At 34.2% G+C, this 14666-nt stretch overlaps 3 protein-coding genes across 3 annotated transcripts in view; 2 read left to right on the top strand and 1 right to left on the bottom strand.

Moving 5' to 3' along the window:
- Window positions 1–2234: 2234 nt before the first annotated feature.
- On the bottom strand, window positions 2235–10813 carry LOC140058973 (uncharacterized). Its single transcript, XM_072104765.1, has 13 exons — window positions 10630–10813; window positions 10072–10284; window positions 9757–9888; window positions 9399–9553; window positions 9167–9260; window positions 8650–8879; window positions 5634–5723; window positions 5264–5363; window positions 4660–4936; window positions 4326–4435; window positions 4110–4214; window positions 3810–3940; window positions 2235–3642 (listed from the first exon to the last, which is right to left on the bottom strand). Exons 1-13 carry the CDS (start codon window positions 10660–10662, stop codon window positions 3291–3293), a joined length of 2022 nt encoding a protein of 673 aa, XP_071960866.1. The 5' UTR covers window positions 10663–10813; the 3' UTR covers window positions 2235–3290.
- LOC140058974 (uncharacterized) lies at window positions 6113–8174 on the top strand. Its single transcript, XM_072104766.1, has 2 exons — window positions 6113–6241; window positions 6579–8174. Exons 1-2 carry the CDS (start codon window positions 6238–6240, stop codon window positions 7994–7996), a joined length of 1422 nt encoding a protein of 473 aa, XP_071960867.1. The 5' UTR covers window positions 6113–6237; the 3' UTR covers window positions 7997–8174.
- A 195-nt stretch (window positions 10814–11008) lies between the features above and the next one.
- The window catches only part of LOC140059389 (uncharacterized), a 30406-nt gene continuing 26748 nt past the window's right edge, over window positions 11009–14666 (top strand). Inside the window, exons 1-5 of the mRNA XM_072105275.1 lie at window positions 11009–11036; window positions 11821–12357; window positions 13639–13725; window positions 13945–14054; window positions 14398–14594. Of these exons, the coding sequence (XP_071961376.1) occupies window positions 11982–12357; window positions 13639–13725; window positions 13945–14054; window positions 14398–14594 (770 nt within the window). The 5' untranslated portion in view covers window positions 11009–11036; window positions 11821–11981. The remainder of the gene's footprint in view (window positions 11037–11820; window positions 12358–13638; window positions 13726–13944; window positions 14055–14397; window positions 14595–14666) is intronic.

Genomic DNA, 14666 nt, shown 5'->3' with positions numbered 1-14666 from the left:
GTTTCCTGGACTTTCTGCATTCAATCTCAATCCTGAGAACCATCAAAGTAAAAAATCAAGAAACTCAATGATTTTCAGAACTATATATACGTGGTGTACCGCAAACTTTATATCTTCCTATTGATTGCGCCATGCAAACCTTTAAGCAATATAAAATAAACCTAATAATTCTCAATGAAATAAATATCTTCCGATCTATCAACCAAGATATTTACACTAGAATGTTATATTCTGATGGTGGATAGGAAATTTATAGATAACTTACTTAATAGAGACATGACGATCAATTTCGAAGCCATAGTTATTTTACAAAATGGAATTTCTAATTACAGTAGTATATACGTGTATTATGTAATTCATCATTACGTCATAAATAGACATTAGCCCAGTTAAAAGCAAGATGACCAGTTAGCTCGGTCGACTGAGCGTCGTGTTAGTAACACGAATGTCGTGGGTTCGATTCCTATGGTAGTCGGTGGAATAGAGTTAAAGCTCTATTTTTTAAAGTTGTCTGCTCAGCCACAAGCATGGTGGGGGTACTGAAGACTCTTATAGATTTTGTTTCAAATATAGGTGTCATCTTCGGGGGACCTTGCAGCTCTATTTTGAACATTTTGGTATGCCGTGCGTTGCTATGCAAATGAGTTTGTGTTGTACAGGTGTAATGGGGAAGATGGTATTGTTAGTCATTCATTAGTAATTATTTGTTATGAATGAATAATCGTTAAGAGCTATTATAAGAATTCAACCTTTTGAATAATAATCATTTATTTATTTCATTTCAAATTGAAGATAATACTGTAGGCCTATTTCTTATTTTTGTATGACTCGCATCTCTTTTTGGTTTAAACTACCACGTCTATTCGTTCGTCATATATCACAAATACATATAAAAAAGACTTACTGTATAATGCACAACAATATCAAAAACTGCGCACACACAAAAAACGGGGACACAAACGCCAGAATTCTTTTCTAGTGTTCATAGATTATAACAATACTAAAAGATATGGAAAGAAGTGTGGAAGTTGCATTAAAAAATATAAGCATATTACTTGCTAACTTAACATGGAAAGAGAGAGAATATCAGTCATCAAGGAGTGTGGAGGTTGCATTAAAAAAAAAAAGCATATTATTTGCTACCTTAACATGGAAAGGGAGAGAATATCGTTCAACAATTCGGAGAGTGGAGGTGGTCTCCTTCAACAATGGTCTACTATCTTTATTTAGGATTCTTCATGAACATAATTTGATATTTTTGCAAGCTCTGTGTCCGCTTTCTCTCACACTAGTCAAATCGAAGATTTTCTGACCAATCAACGGCCTCAGTTTGCAGCTCATTTGCATTGCATACTCAGGTGATGTGAAAATTCGGAAGTGCAATAAAGAACAAAGAGATTAATAGCTCTTTTGTTTTTTGTTTTTGTCTTGTGGCGCTCCAGTTTCTATCTGGAAGAAACATGGCTTTAATACTTTGAATTAATTACTTTGGATTTATTACTTTGGATGTATTACTTGTTATTTGATACTTTGGATTTATTACTTTGGATTTATTACTTTGGATTTATTACTTGGATTTAATCTCTCAGCTGGATGAAGAAGAAGGTAAGTTCTAATCTTTAAGCAACTAATCCCCGTGGATCCGCTAGCTATGTATTGGGTCTCCGGCAGAAAATTACGTATGGTTGCTATTGCAATGAGTAAATTATGTGGAGACACAGACAAATGTATGAAAAATATAAATTAATTCTAATTGTAATAATAGTAAAAACTCGATATAGAATGAAAATAAACGCTTAACATGCAGCAAAGAAGGGGATAATATTAATATAGGATAATTATGCAGGTTTTTTTTTACAACTAAAAAATTCAAATTTGAATTTTTGTGTTGTTGGAGCGTATGTCGGAAATTTGAAATGTCTTTATGTGGAGGTGGTTTATTTCGAGAGATTTGCACAAAGTTATTTTCTTTTTTGTTATGTTGTTAGAGCCGTTTTTCCAAGTATGGCATGCCTTGTGTGTCAAAATATTTACGAATATTAAGCTGTCTAGAACGCAAAAGTATTTGGTTATTTATTCGTGTTTAGAGGAGTTCTCTTTAAAAGGTCGATTCAGTTGATTTTGCAATATAATAATATCAACACAAGACTAAATGACAGAATCAAACTATATATTTCTATCTATTTTATTGTACATCAAGAAATATTAAGAAAGATAAATATTAATTACAATATGTTTCAAAGCAAATTGAATGGAATGTCAATGTTTTCATCTGAAAATCTAAAAAATATATTTCACTAATTTATATACAAAAGGTGATTAGATTTCTAATTTAAAAATAAACTTCTATAAATACTTCATTTTCCAAAAAATCTCAATTTAACAAAAATAGATTTATTCGGTTAAAATGCAAACAGAGTTTTGTAATAGTGTTATAACATAATATTTAGTTATGGCATTAAAAAATCACTTAACATAATATGTATGCAAATTCATAGCATTCATATTAAGTCCATGTCCTTGCGTTGTGTGTCTAGTGGAACCACCATGCTTTAGTGGTGTAGGGTAGTGTATGTACAAATACCTCTTTGGTGGGTCAAACCACTTTAATGAATCCTGGTTATTTATTCGTGTTTAGAGGAGTTCTCTTTAAAAGGTCGATTCAGTTGATTTTGCAATATAATAATATCAACACAAGACTAAATGACAGAATCAAACTATATATTTCTATCTATTTTATTGTACATCAAGAAATATTAAGAAAGATAAATATTAATTACAATATGTTTCAAAGCAAATTGAATGGAATGTCAATGTTTTCATCTGAAAATCTAAAAAATATATTTCACTAATTTATATACAAAAGGTGATTAGATTTCTAATTTAAAAATAAACTTCTATAAATACTTCATTTTCCAAAAAATCTCAATTTAACAAAAATAGATTTATTCGGTTAAAATGCAAACAGAGTTTTGTAATAGTGTTATAACATAATATTTAGTTATGGCATTAAAAAATCACTTAACATAATATGTATGCAAATTCATAGCATTCATATTAAGTCCATGTCCTTGCGTTGTGTGTCTAGTGGAACCACCATGCTTTAGTGGTGTAGGGTAGTGTATGTACAAATACCTCTTTGGTGGGTCAAACCACTTTAATGAATCCTTTCCTAGATCCATTTGTGCTCAGCTATGAGTGGCAAATTAAGTTCAGATTTGCAACTACTGTAGATGGTAAAGTTGGGGCTATTGTCTAACTCGCCCAATGGACTCTTAGGCACTAAACAATTAATTTGACTGCAGACTAGCTCTACTACCAACATTTGATTGGTTTCCACTCCTCAATGATAACCTTGACCCCATTCTGACCTTCTCCAACATTGTACTCTGAGATCCCATCATTTTCGCATCTTTGTTAAGTGAGAACGTTGACCCGGGATATCCAGATGGCCTGGGTTTCCTAAGCGACAAAGTAGACCCAAAGCTATCGGATGGCGGTGGCATGGGTTGGTACTTGCGGAAGTCGTTGTTGTTGAATAATGTGATGCCTTGGTCCGCCATATTCCATGCGTCACGGTCGTTGGAATTGTTGCGGATGTAAACTAATACGTCTTGTAATTTCATGTCCTGGGCTTTGATACTAAAATATATAAAATTTAAAAATTATAATTTTTTGTTGGAAGAAACCATCATATTTTTAGTACTAAAAGCAAATTATGATACTATTTTCTTTACCTAAAATAGATTATGATATCTGTAATTTAGAATTACTGAAAAACTAGAAACAAACTGGTTGATGATACTTACGCCAAATCTCTATCATCCAATGTGCATAGTATCACCTTGGCAACGACCTTTTGTAAGATTGGGTCATCTGTTTTTGCAAACTGCATCAAGGTGTCCTTAAGAGAATCTGTATTTAACATTTTTCCACATGACTGAAATTATATAAAAACTCCTTTAATATTCTATTATCACGTACTTTTAATCTGATACGAATAAAAACAATTCTTTGTCACAATCAAAATGGGGTAGATGACAGAAAGTTAGGGACATGTGATAATGAAGTACTACTTATTTAATTGTGTAACAATTTGTTTCACTTACCACAGTATCTTCTGCAACATACAAAAGTATTTTACCAGCTAGTAGATAGATTGAAGCATCTAGTGTGTTCGTAGGAATGTTTAATAAGTCAAAAACAAGATTCTCCTACAAAGTAAAAGATCATAATTAATACTTTATACCTCTCACTTTTTAATCAATTTACATCATTTGTAAAGGTATGTTAATTGTTATGATGTAGATGCATTGATATAGTACCTGGTTTAGAATGACATCAGAGCTCTCTATCGCTACCAACTCTAAGGTCTGCAGTGCTAGTCGCATAGTCTCATTGTCTTTATTACTACACAGATGAAGAAGTGCTTTAGCTGAAAAAGATGAACAAATTATATATTCAAACAATGATGAAAAATACCAACAAATACAACGTTAGACATATCTCTCTACAATAGAATAACACTCAGCTCACCAACAACAAGTCATTCAAACAGGGAACTCTGGGGAACAAAGTTCATCAATGTCTACCACCAAACATGATATTAGAAGAAGAAGCGTCTTGGTTGCAGCAAAATCAAAAACTTGTGTGACTTACTGGGCGAATTCAGTGACGCAATCTGAGATCGAATATCAGCATTGAAGACGAGTTCTAAGTAGATGCCTGCGATGTAGCGCTGCGTCAGGATGGAGCTGTTGAAAGCGGCGTGGGACAGATCTTCAAGACCACGGTCAGCTACCACAGAATGTTTATTATCCTCCGAGTCAGACACAATGTAAGAGATTGCCGTAACAGCTTCTTGGATGATTCGTTTGTTTGTTGAGTGGAGCAAAGTAGAGAGAGTTGACACTCCACCCATTTCAACAAATTGATCCTGTTGGTGAAAATAGACAGTGAATGTTTAATTGAAATTAATCTTTGTTGGTATAAGCTTACTCTAGGTTCTAGACCAAAAGGAGTAAAATAAATATTTTGGCACATATGTCGTTTCATATGTATAATACACAAGCTCGTCTAATCAAAATGCCAACATAAAAAAAACAATAAATACAGACTTGGAGCAAGTTTAGCTCAGAATGGAAGAGATTTTCTTACTGCAACATTTTGAGATACAATCAGTATGCCATTGGTGGGAAATAAAGAGCTCAATGTGACGTCATTCTTAGACACAATTGATCTTAACTTGTAGGAGATAACAAACCTGAATGACAGGAATTGTGAGTAGTTCAGCAACAGCTTCAGTAGCATACTCTTGGATGGACTCATCCGTAGACAGACACAACAAAATCAGAACATCAAGTCTAATGTGTAAAAAAACAATATCAAATTTAATGGATTACTACAGTAGTAACTTTGACTAATTAAGCTACACTATCAAATTGTGTAAGACAAAAAAATGTGATATGCCCATATATGGAGATGATGATGTCATATCACTACCATATTTGGGCATAGCACTACCATATTTGGTCACAGCACTACCATATTTGGTCACATCACACTTTATTTGGTCAAACTAGTTTGATAGTGTAGACCAAGTTTAATTCTTTTACAGAAGAAACATGGCTCACCCTCCTTCAGCTACAATCCTAAATTTACTATCATCTCCAGTGGTTGCCAGAGTAGCAAGCTCAAACGCTGCATTTCTTTGTTCTTTTATTCTGAAACAATACAAAAATGATTGATTTTAATCTGTACATTCTGGCAATATGTATTTCTGACCCTCTTATATGCTTGCAGTTGTTCTAGTGTTGGGAGAAATATTGTTTTCTTATATGTTTCAGAAAAATCACCATTAGCCCTAAAGAACAAGAATGAGTCATCAATATTATAAACAAATAGACCTTACAAACTTCTGATCAATTCACTCATACAAAAATCATAAAAATAATAAGGAATTTGTTCCATTGAATATTTATTTGTTCTATTGTCACCCTTCAGTGAGCATTGGTTGTATAAATAACAAGCAAGACTGAGACACAAATGGAACCTACTGAAGCAATGATGAATCAACAAAATATCATAACACAGAAACACATGTATAAATAAGGAAATGGGTATTTGATTATTAGTTATCATTTATTCCTTGCTGCAGTAATCATTAAAAATGTATTGATCTCTAAAAATTCATTTGCTTGTTGGATACTCAAATCTGCAAATGTCTCTGCTGAAACCATGGGTAAGTTTTTGACAGATGTCATATTACTTCCCACTGTGTAGCAAGATAGAAATTATATCCCAGTTTAAATTTGGAATTATTAATCTTCAAAGCAATTACTTCTCAAACTCATCTAACCCTTGATTGAATTTAACTTCTCGGGTGCGGATCCAGAATTTTTCAAATAGGGGAGCACTAACATAATAAAATTAATAGTAGTCTGTCAAAAATAGATATGAAAAAGTAGTTCATAATTTTATTTTAGGTGACAAAGGAGGGAGTGAATGCCAATAGGTTCAACCTTGCTTTATTATACATAAAAAAACAAATTTTCAGATAGTTTTGATTGTTTTTACAGGTGATATTGGAATAAGAATATCTTGTAGTGGAATAGTACTATTCCTTATCTATTTAACCAAATCAAAGTGTGCTGACATTGCTATTAACCCGCCAGCATTAATATACTTTAGTAGTAGTATTAATGCAGTGCAATTTGTATGCTCAGCCAATCTGACAACTGACGAAATAAACACGCCACACTGGTTTTCTTGGAAAAGAAATGGTATTGTTGTTGTTGACAATGGAACTGTTTTGATGTTAGATGACATTTATGAAAACAGAACATCTAGGTATAACATTGTAGGTGATTCTTCGGTTTCAAGCCAAAGCATATCTCAAACAATGACTATTTTAAAACATAACGTGAGGAAATCTGACCACGGCCAGTACAGTTGTATTTTGAACTTCAATCCTCCATCTATGAAATCCTTCACTGCAGAAGCATTCCTGTTGATTGATGGTTTTCTTCCAGAACCACAGTGCCGGTACGATTATGAAAATACCAACAACCAGAGAATCAGACTATCTTGTACATCTCTACCTGCGTACCCACCAGTAACCCTACAATGGTTTGGGTTAAATAGTCTCTTGCAAACCAACAATCGAACTGAAATACAACTGAATTACCAGTATAAATATGAATTTATTGATGAAGAATTAAATTTTACATGTCAGTCACAAAACTTAATGAACACCAAGGAATGTCATCTGGCTGTAACAATAGACTTTGAGAACGATAAATCCTCAACTTCTCTTCCAACAACACTTTTGACAAATTTGCGCACTGAAGTAAATAACGAAGCCAAGCCAGATATTGTCTATATCATCGTATTTGTAACAGGATTTTCTGTGTTATTAATTTTTATAGTCATTTTGGTTTTCTATTGTGGGTTCTTATGGGTAAAGTCAAAGACAGATGATCCAGTAGACACTGCTGTGAATGCTTCTATGTCTGAGAACGGTGGTAGAAAAGAGGACCCGTTGCAACATCATTACGATCAAGTTGAACCAGAATTGGAGAGAACAGGACCGAAAGTTGAAATGAGCAACACTGTAGGAAATGCACCTAACAATGTTTATGCGTCTGAGAACGGTGGTAGAAAACAGGAACTGCTCCAGCATCATTACGATCAAGTTGTAAAAAGCGAAAACAGCAACACTGTTGGAGAGGACACAGGAGAAGAAGACAAATTGGAAGAACAATTTCTGAATCATAATTACCTTCAAGTGCACCGAGATTACCTTGAATTAGGGATGATAAAAGGTGAAAAATTAGGCGACGGGAGTAGTGATTGTAATGGTGAAATAAATTGCTCAAATGTATTGCCAGAAAATACAGACCTGATTAATAAAAACGATACAACCAACGAAAGTGAAAAAGAGGAGGATCCTATCAGTGTCGACAATCCAGTTTATGAATCGTTGGAAACAGAATGAAGTTGGCGTACATCCAATGTACACATGTAGACTTACATAATTGTATGTGAACCTACAGTATACTATTATATACAATAAATACTTATTAGTGATAAGAAATCTTCATTTTGGTAATTTAAAACATTATATATAAAATGTTACTGTAAATATTTGTTTACATGAATTATAAAATACTGTAGAAAGAAATTGAAAATATAATTTGTTAGATTATCGTTTACAATTCTGGTTTTAAGTCATTCCATTATTTACATCTTTGGTTGAGGAAGATTGAATCATGCATTCTGTGCTTAACATAATATAGTGACCTTTTCAGACCCATCGTTATACAGTACCCTCCAGACCCATCGTTATACAGTACCCTCCACACCCATCGTTATACAGTACCCTCCAGACCCATTGTTATACAGTACCCTCCAGACCCATTGTTATACAGTACCCTCCACACCCATCGTTATACAGTACCCTCCACACCCATCGTTATACAGTACCCTCCACACCCATCGTTATACAGCAGTACCCTCCAGACCCATCGTTATACAGCAGTACCCTCCAGACCCATCGTTATACAGTACCCTCCACACCCATCGTTATACAGTACCCTCCACACCCATCGTTATACAGCAGTACCCTCCACACCCATCGTTATACAGTACCTTCCAGATTTAGCTGCCTGGATCACCTTCTCAACATCTCTAGAAATCACCATTAGCTCCTCAAGAATGTCGCCTATCTGGAACTTGAAATTACGAAAGAGAATCCAATTTGTCATGGACACCATCAACAAGTAGAGGATGTGCAGCGCAAAAAAGATGACAGAATAGATGGTCTTGATTTTTCGTTGGTCACAATCGAAGGCTGCCTCTTTACTACCACACTCAAAGCTCTATCAATATCAAAGTAAATCATTATTATATAATAATTATTATTAATAAACCTCATATTTATAATAGAAAGTAGCCACCAGTACGGTTGGTAAGGTTTTAACTTGACCATTTTTTGACAGAGGTTTGACAACCCTGTGGCCTGCACAGGGGATTATTATTTTTTGGCGACCACCGCACCCTTTAATTATCGTGACTGTAAGGGCTAAAAAAGACTGACTGGGCATAACATTTTTTTGTCAGATTAATACACACTGTTCTTCTTAGGCAGGATCTTTGTTTTACTTACAGTGATATCATTTAATGAGATGACAGCCAAGGCAATAGATGCACCGACATTTAATATGGCTAGTATACCCATCAGAAGCATGAAACGTCTAGGCCTGATGAAAAACAGATGCGAATTGATAAGAATAAATAATGCACTAAATTGTAATTTGCCCAATTCCTCTCACAATTTCAAAAATGTCAAAAGAGGACTTTCAACAATCAGGACTTTTTTTACACTTGTGTGTTCTTACCAAAGGCTTGATGCGCCAACAAAACCACACTTGTGTGTGTACGTCGGACACTTCCATATGGCGTAGATGGTGGTTACCAGAATCCATGCAATAGCATACCAGAATATTGTAAAAAAAGAGAACAACGTAAACAAAGTCCCAATAAACAACAAGCCCTGAAAAAAATGTGAAAACACAAAAAGATCAGTGGATAGAAGGGTTGTTAATATCTTCCAATGTGAGTATGTTCATGATGACCACAAAATATCTTGCCTTATGTGGTAAAAGTCTAATTAAAGACCAAATTAATACTGATTTTCAATCATTTTTTTGTCATTATTTTTACTTGACATTCACTCATTTATTATTAATTAAATACCTTAAAATCGGCAAGCATTTTTTCTCTCCATCTAAGCGTGGCAACCTCTTCAAACAGCGCAAGTTTAACTTCACTCAGCTGCCCTGTAGATCCTAAATTGGCTTCTTTGCTGGCACGAATACTCTTAAGAGACTGTATAAAATATATTATTATCATTATTATTAAATATGAGGAATTGTACTTTGCAGTTATCCTCAGTATTTTTGTTTTGCCTTAAATTTTATTTCTCTATTTTAAATTAAAAATTTCAGACCTGAAGAAATTTCTTTAATTTTCTTAAATTCGTTCTGCCACTCTTCACGAGTATGTACCTACCTCTCCCTTCTTTGCCATTGGTATCATCTTTACAATTGATTTATCAATAATCTTGTAGTCTTCCAATGTGTAGGCATCTCTCAGGAACTGTCCTTTGTAACGAAGACGAAATTGGTGGTCGTCACGAGCCATACCGTAAAGAACATGAAGAATTTTTGCTTTGACACGAGCTAAAGTTTCTCCTGTCCCACATTTTAACACAAATGTGTTTATCTTATAAATAAAAAAGACTGATTATCATAATTAATATTTATAATATAATAATATAAAATTAAATAAATAATAAAGTCCGTCTATTGAGCTGTCTGGTTTCGTCTCCAGATAACCTAAAGCCTACTGTAGTATCATTACAGTTACACCCTCTACAGTTAGTCTGCTAACTATTCATACCCCCTCCTCCTCTTTTGTTCTCCCTTCTCCTCTTTTGTTCTCCCTTCTCTCTCATCGGGCTCATCTAGGCATAGTCTAGGCTAGCTTATTAAATTAAAATGAGTAGGCCAAGTAGGCCCCGGCCTAGTAGTAGTAGGCTAGCTGGCTAACTAAGAATACTGAACTTACCTGAAAATCTTTACTCTCAATATAGACAAGCATATTATTTTCTCATAATTTAAACACGGGTAAAAATAAATAAATGATTGGTGTTTCTGTAAACGTATACAGGCTTAACTATATAGGGGTTTAATTAATACATTTTCCATAATGAATTTCAGCAGTAAAAATCATGAAAACAATACGGCCACCATGTTTACGCTCTTACGTCATCGGAACCACGGAAACAAAATAGCGCCCTCTATAACAACGAAACGGTAGTGATCGATCACGTATCAATAATTGATATTGATAATTAATTATGGTCTCCGATCCGCGCGTCCGTAGATACAGACTAGAGAGGTCGCTGTTCAAGCTCAGCTGTCAAAAATACAAAATAAAGTTGAAAATGATAACGTGTGGTATACTTTTTAAAAGTAATATTTTGTCTGATTTTTACATTTGAATATGACATAGGCCTAGGCCTAGGTGGGCTAAAGTGTTGAAATATAGCTGGGGCATGGATTATTAGTTATATTATTATTATAGTAAATATTACAGAAAGCTTACTTTTATAGTTAAAGTTAGGTAAGCTAGCTAGGCTAGTAGGCTACCTTACCTATCCATCCTTCTTGGCTATAGATAGGGCCTACTAGGCTAGGCCTGCCTAGGCCTAGGCCTAGTAGGCTTAGCTAGCTAAGTTTTAGCTAGAGTACTAGCCTATAACAACTAGGCCTAGGCTTCCTAGGCATAATAATAGGGCCCACTCTGTGAAGTATGATGTAAGGAGGAGGGCCTAAATAAAAAGGTTAAGCTAGATAGGCCTAGGCCTAGGCCTAGATAGAGTAGATAGCCTACTTACCTCTGGGCCCTAGAAGTGCTAGTAGTAGTAGCCTAGTACTAGGCCTAGTAGTAGGCTATTCATAGGTCTACTAGCTAGGGCCTATTTTTATACTTTATCAGCCTGCATACAGACTGGTGGTGGTTGTGGCGTCTGCTGCCTATATTTATTATAGCCTAGTAGGCCTATAGGAAAGGGCCCCTATTAGGTTAGTCTAAGACTAAATCTCTACCATATTGGCTAGCTCCCCTACAGGCTACTATGATTCGATAACCAGACCTAACCAAATCCAAAATATATTCTGAGAATTTTTTGTGTATCGAATTGTACAAATTGCGCATAACATACATTTACATATTTTCTTTTTAATTATTTTATAGGAGGACCAGACCTGTCGTGTATCAAATTTATGAGAAGTGATGCTCAAGACTGTCTGGTTCAAATTTGACATGATAATTTAAAAAGATCAAGACCATTGAATGAACACTGAACAGAAGAAAAATGACATGAATAAATATTTCTGTTGAAAAGTAATACATTCATGTCAATCATGGAAGATACAATAAAAGATGATAATGACAGAAGCAGTGTTAAAACAAGCTCTTTCAAAGATGATGACAACAGCAGTGTTAAGACAAGCTCTTTCAAAGATGATGGCAACAGCAGTGTTAAGACAAGCTCTTTCAAAGATGATGACAACAGCAGTGTTAAGACAAGCTCTTTCAAAGATGATGACAACAGCAGTGTTAAGACAAGCTCTTTCAAAGATGATGACAACAGCAGTGTTAAGACAAGCTCTTTCAAAGATGATGATGACAACAGCAGTGTTAAGACAAGTTCTTTCAATTTTATTCCCGAGGGATTTCAACTCAAGAGTCTTTATATCCATAGCAAGAAACTGACAGATCTAGTTGATGGTTAGTTACCAAGCACTGTCTACACTATCAAACTAGTTTAGCAAAAAAAAAGTGAAATATGGTAGTGATGTGCCCAAATATGGCAGTGATGTACCCAAATATGGTAGTAATACAACATCATCATGTCCATATATGGGCACATCACATTTTTTTGTCACATAAAGTTTGATAGTGTAGATAGTATGTCATGTCAATATTGTATGTATATTTTATTGGGTATATATTGAAGAATCCATCAATTTTTTGTACCAATATATTTTTAAAGCTGCATGGCGATTTTCATATTGCCCAATATCTATGGCTATTCCACAGGCTACTAACATGTTATTTCTTAGACATTTTGCCTTCAAGTCGAGTACCAGAAAATTATTAATTATTTATTATTTAAAAAAAAATTTTTTTTTTTAAACCATTTTTAATGAGGGTAATCCATCCAGCTATTGCTGATCATTAGGTACCCTCAGAGGTTCACAAGACAAACATACACAAGATACTCTACATAAACAAAGTCTTTCATATATTATTATTGTGCAAGTTACAATCAATTGAAAACAAATTACTATGTTGCAGTTCAAAAATTAAGTTGCCAAGAAAAGTTCTCTATTATACCCCTTTCACACCAAAACTCCGGAGTGTCTCCGGAGACACCCCGGGGTTTATGACCATTCGAAACGTCGAGAAACTCCGGAGATACCCCTTTCACACCAACCTAGCAACACCGGGGTTTATAAAATAAAATTGTAAATGTCACCCTCTATTCTGTTTGTTTACATAGCGACGATCATTAGAATAATTTTAATTAACAATATTTTTAATTTAATAATTACTTTCAAAAGTCTCAGAAGTAATATAATGTTTTATTGATACTACTAATTATTTTTTAAACCCGCTATATATTTTGTACAAATATTTAAAGTATTTTTAAATAAAACTAAAGCAAAGAGTGATCGTGTGAGGATGACCTTTTGACCCGAAACACTCCGGAGTTTGATGTTGGTACCTTTCACACCAAAACACCGGGGTGTCCCCGCAGTTCGCTCTCCGGAGAATGTTCAGCTGTTCAACCCCGCAGTTTTAAACTCCGGAGTTGCTTGATTTTACCTTTCACACCAAACAGCGGGACGTCAACTCCGGGGTGTCTCCGGAGTGTCTCCGGAGTTTTGCTTTTGGTGTGAAAGGGGTATTAGTCCAGAGATGGACACAAATCATATTACCAGCGTATAGTTATTGTACAAACATTTGCAATTTAATTGCAATTTTCATATTTTTAAATCTTTCTAGTGACTTATAATCCAAGAAGCAGGGAGTTTATCTTTCTTGACACCAGAGGCATAACAACATGGAACAAGGACAGCATTCATAATAAAGGTATTTATTTTTGACTGCCTCATTTATCGTACCTCTTATTTAATTAAGTTTTCGTAGTTGTATAATACACACCTAGGAAAACTGAATTAAATAAGTAAATTATTATACAAATTTACTGTTTTAAAATTTCAATGAAATGTAATTTTACCACAAATACCATATGCTTATGATTTATCAGTGAATTTTTATATGTGAATTGAAATAAATGTTGTTTTTTAGTGAGCAGAGGTTTGAATTACCCTAAATACCAAAACAAGTTACTAGTAAAGATAATTTATGCAAGAAAGTTTAACGTTTATTTCTGCATTGCAAAGGACTTCTCTCTCAAGGTATAATCATTGTTTTTATTTTCTACTTTATTTTACTCTGAAATCTGGAAACTTTCCCTAAACCAAACTTTTCTTGCAGTCCAAAAAGGTCCCAAATTCATTTTTACAATTAAAAAACATTCCGAATACCAGACTTTCTAGAAAACCAGACATAATAGGCCAACCCAAAGGTGTCCGGTATTGGGAGAGTTGACTGTATTAACAAATAGTTAAATTAATTAAATTAATAAAAAATCAAGTAAATTTTCGTATGTATCTATACTGTTAACTTTAGTAGTATATTCTAATTTAAATGTATAATAATTAATATATGAATAATAATGATGCTAATTTGAATTTGCAGGTTTTAAACATGAATTTTGAAGAGACTTGTAACGTTGATTCTGATCTGAGTTCAGTTATGTTCCTCATCTTCAATCCTTTTCGTGACGAGTTGATAACCGGTGGCGTCAAGGGAACCATGGTGTGGGAATTCCGTCAAGATACTGATCATGTCTGGAAAGAAATTAAGCCAATGGCTAACTACGCTTTATTCTTACAGTAAGTGTAAATGAAGAATTTGGTAAAGTTGACCAATTGGCTGGTAAACCCAGTATTCCACTAATTCCTTCA

The sequence above is a fragment of the Antedon mediterranea genome, chromosome 9 (genome assembly GCF_964355755.1).
Source record: "Antedon mediterranea chromosome 9, ecAntMedi1.1, whole genome shotgun sequence".
In the NCBI taxonomy this organism is placed as follows: Eukaryota; Metazoa; Echinodermata; class Crinoidea; order Comatulida; family Antedonidae; genus Antedon; species Antedon mediterranea.
Note: the sequence above shows the minus strand (reverse complement) of the source record. Positions and strands in the feature narration are given on the sequence as shown.

What these genes read in the sequence shown, in the direction of transcription:
- LOC140058973 (XM_072104765.1), bottom strand. Translation starts at nt 10,662, where the DNA reads ATGCTTGTCTATATTGAGAGTAAAGATTTTCAG. An exon ending in TCTCATTAAATGATATCACT is followed by an intron (nt 8,880 to 9,166) that starts GTAAGTAAAACA and finishes TGATATTGATAG; the next exon opens with AGCTTTGAGTGTGGTAGTAA. An exon ending in CAGGCAGCTAAATCTGGAAG is followed by an intron (nt 5,724 to 8,649) that starts GTACTGTATAAC and finishes GTATTGTTTCAG; the next exon opens with AATAAAAGAACAAAGAAATG.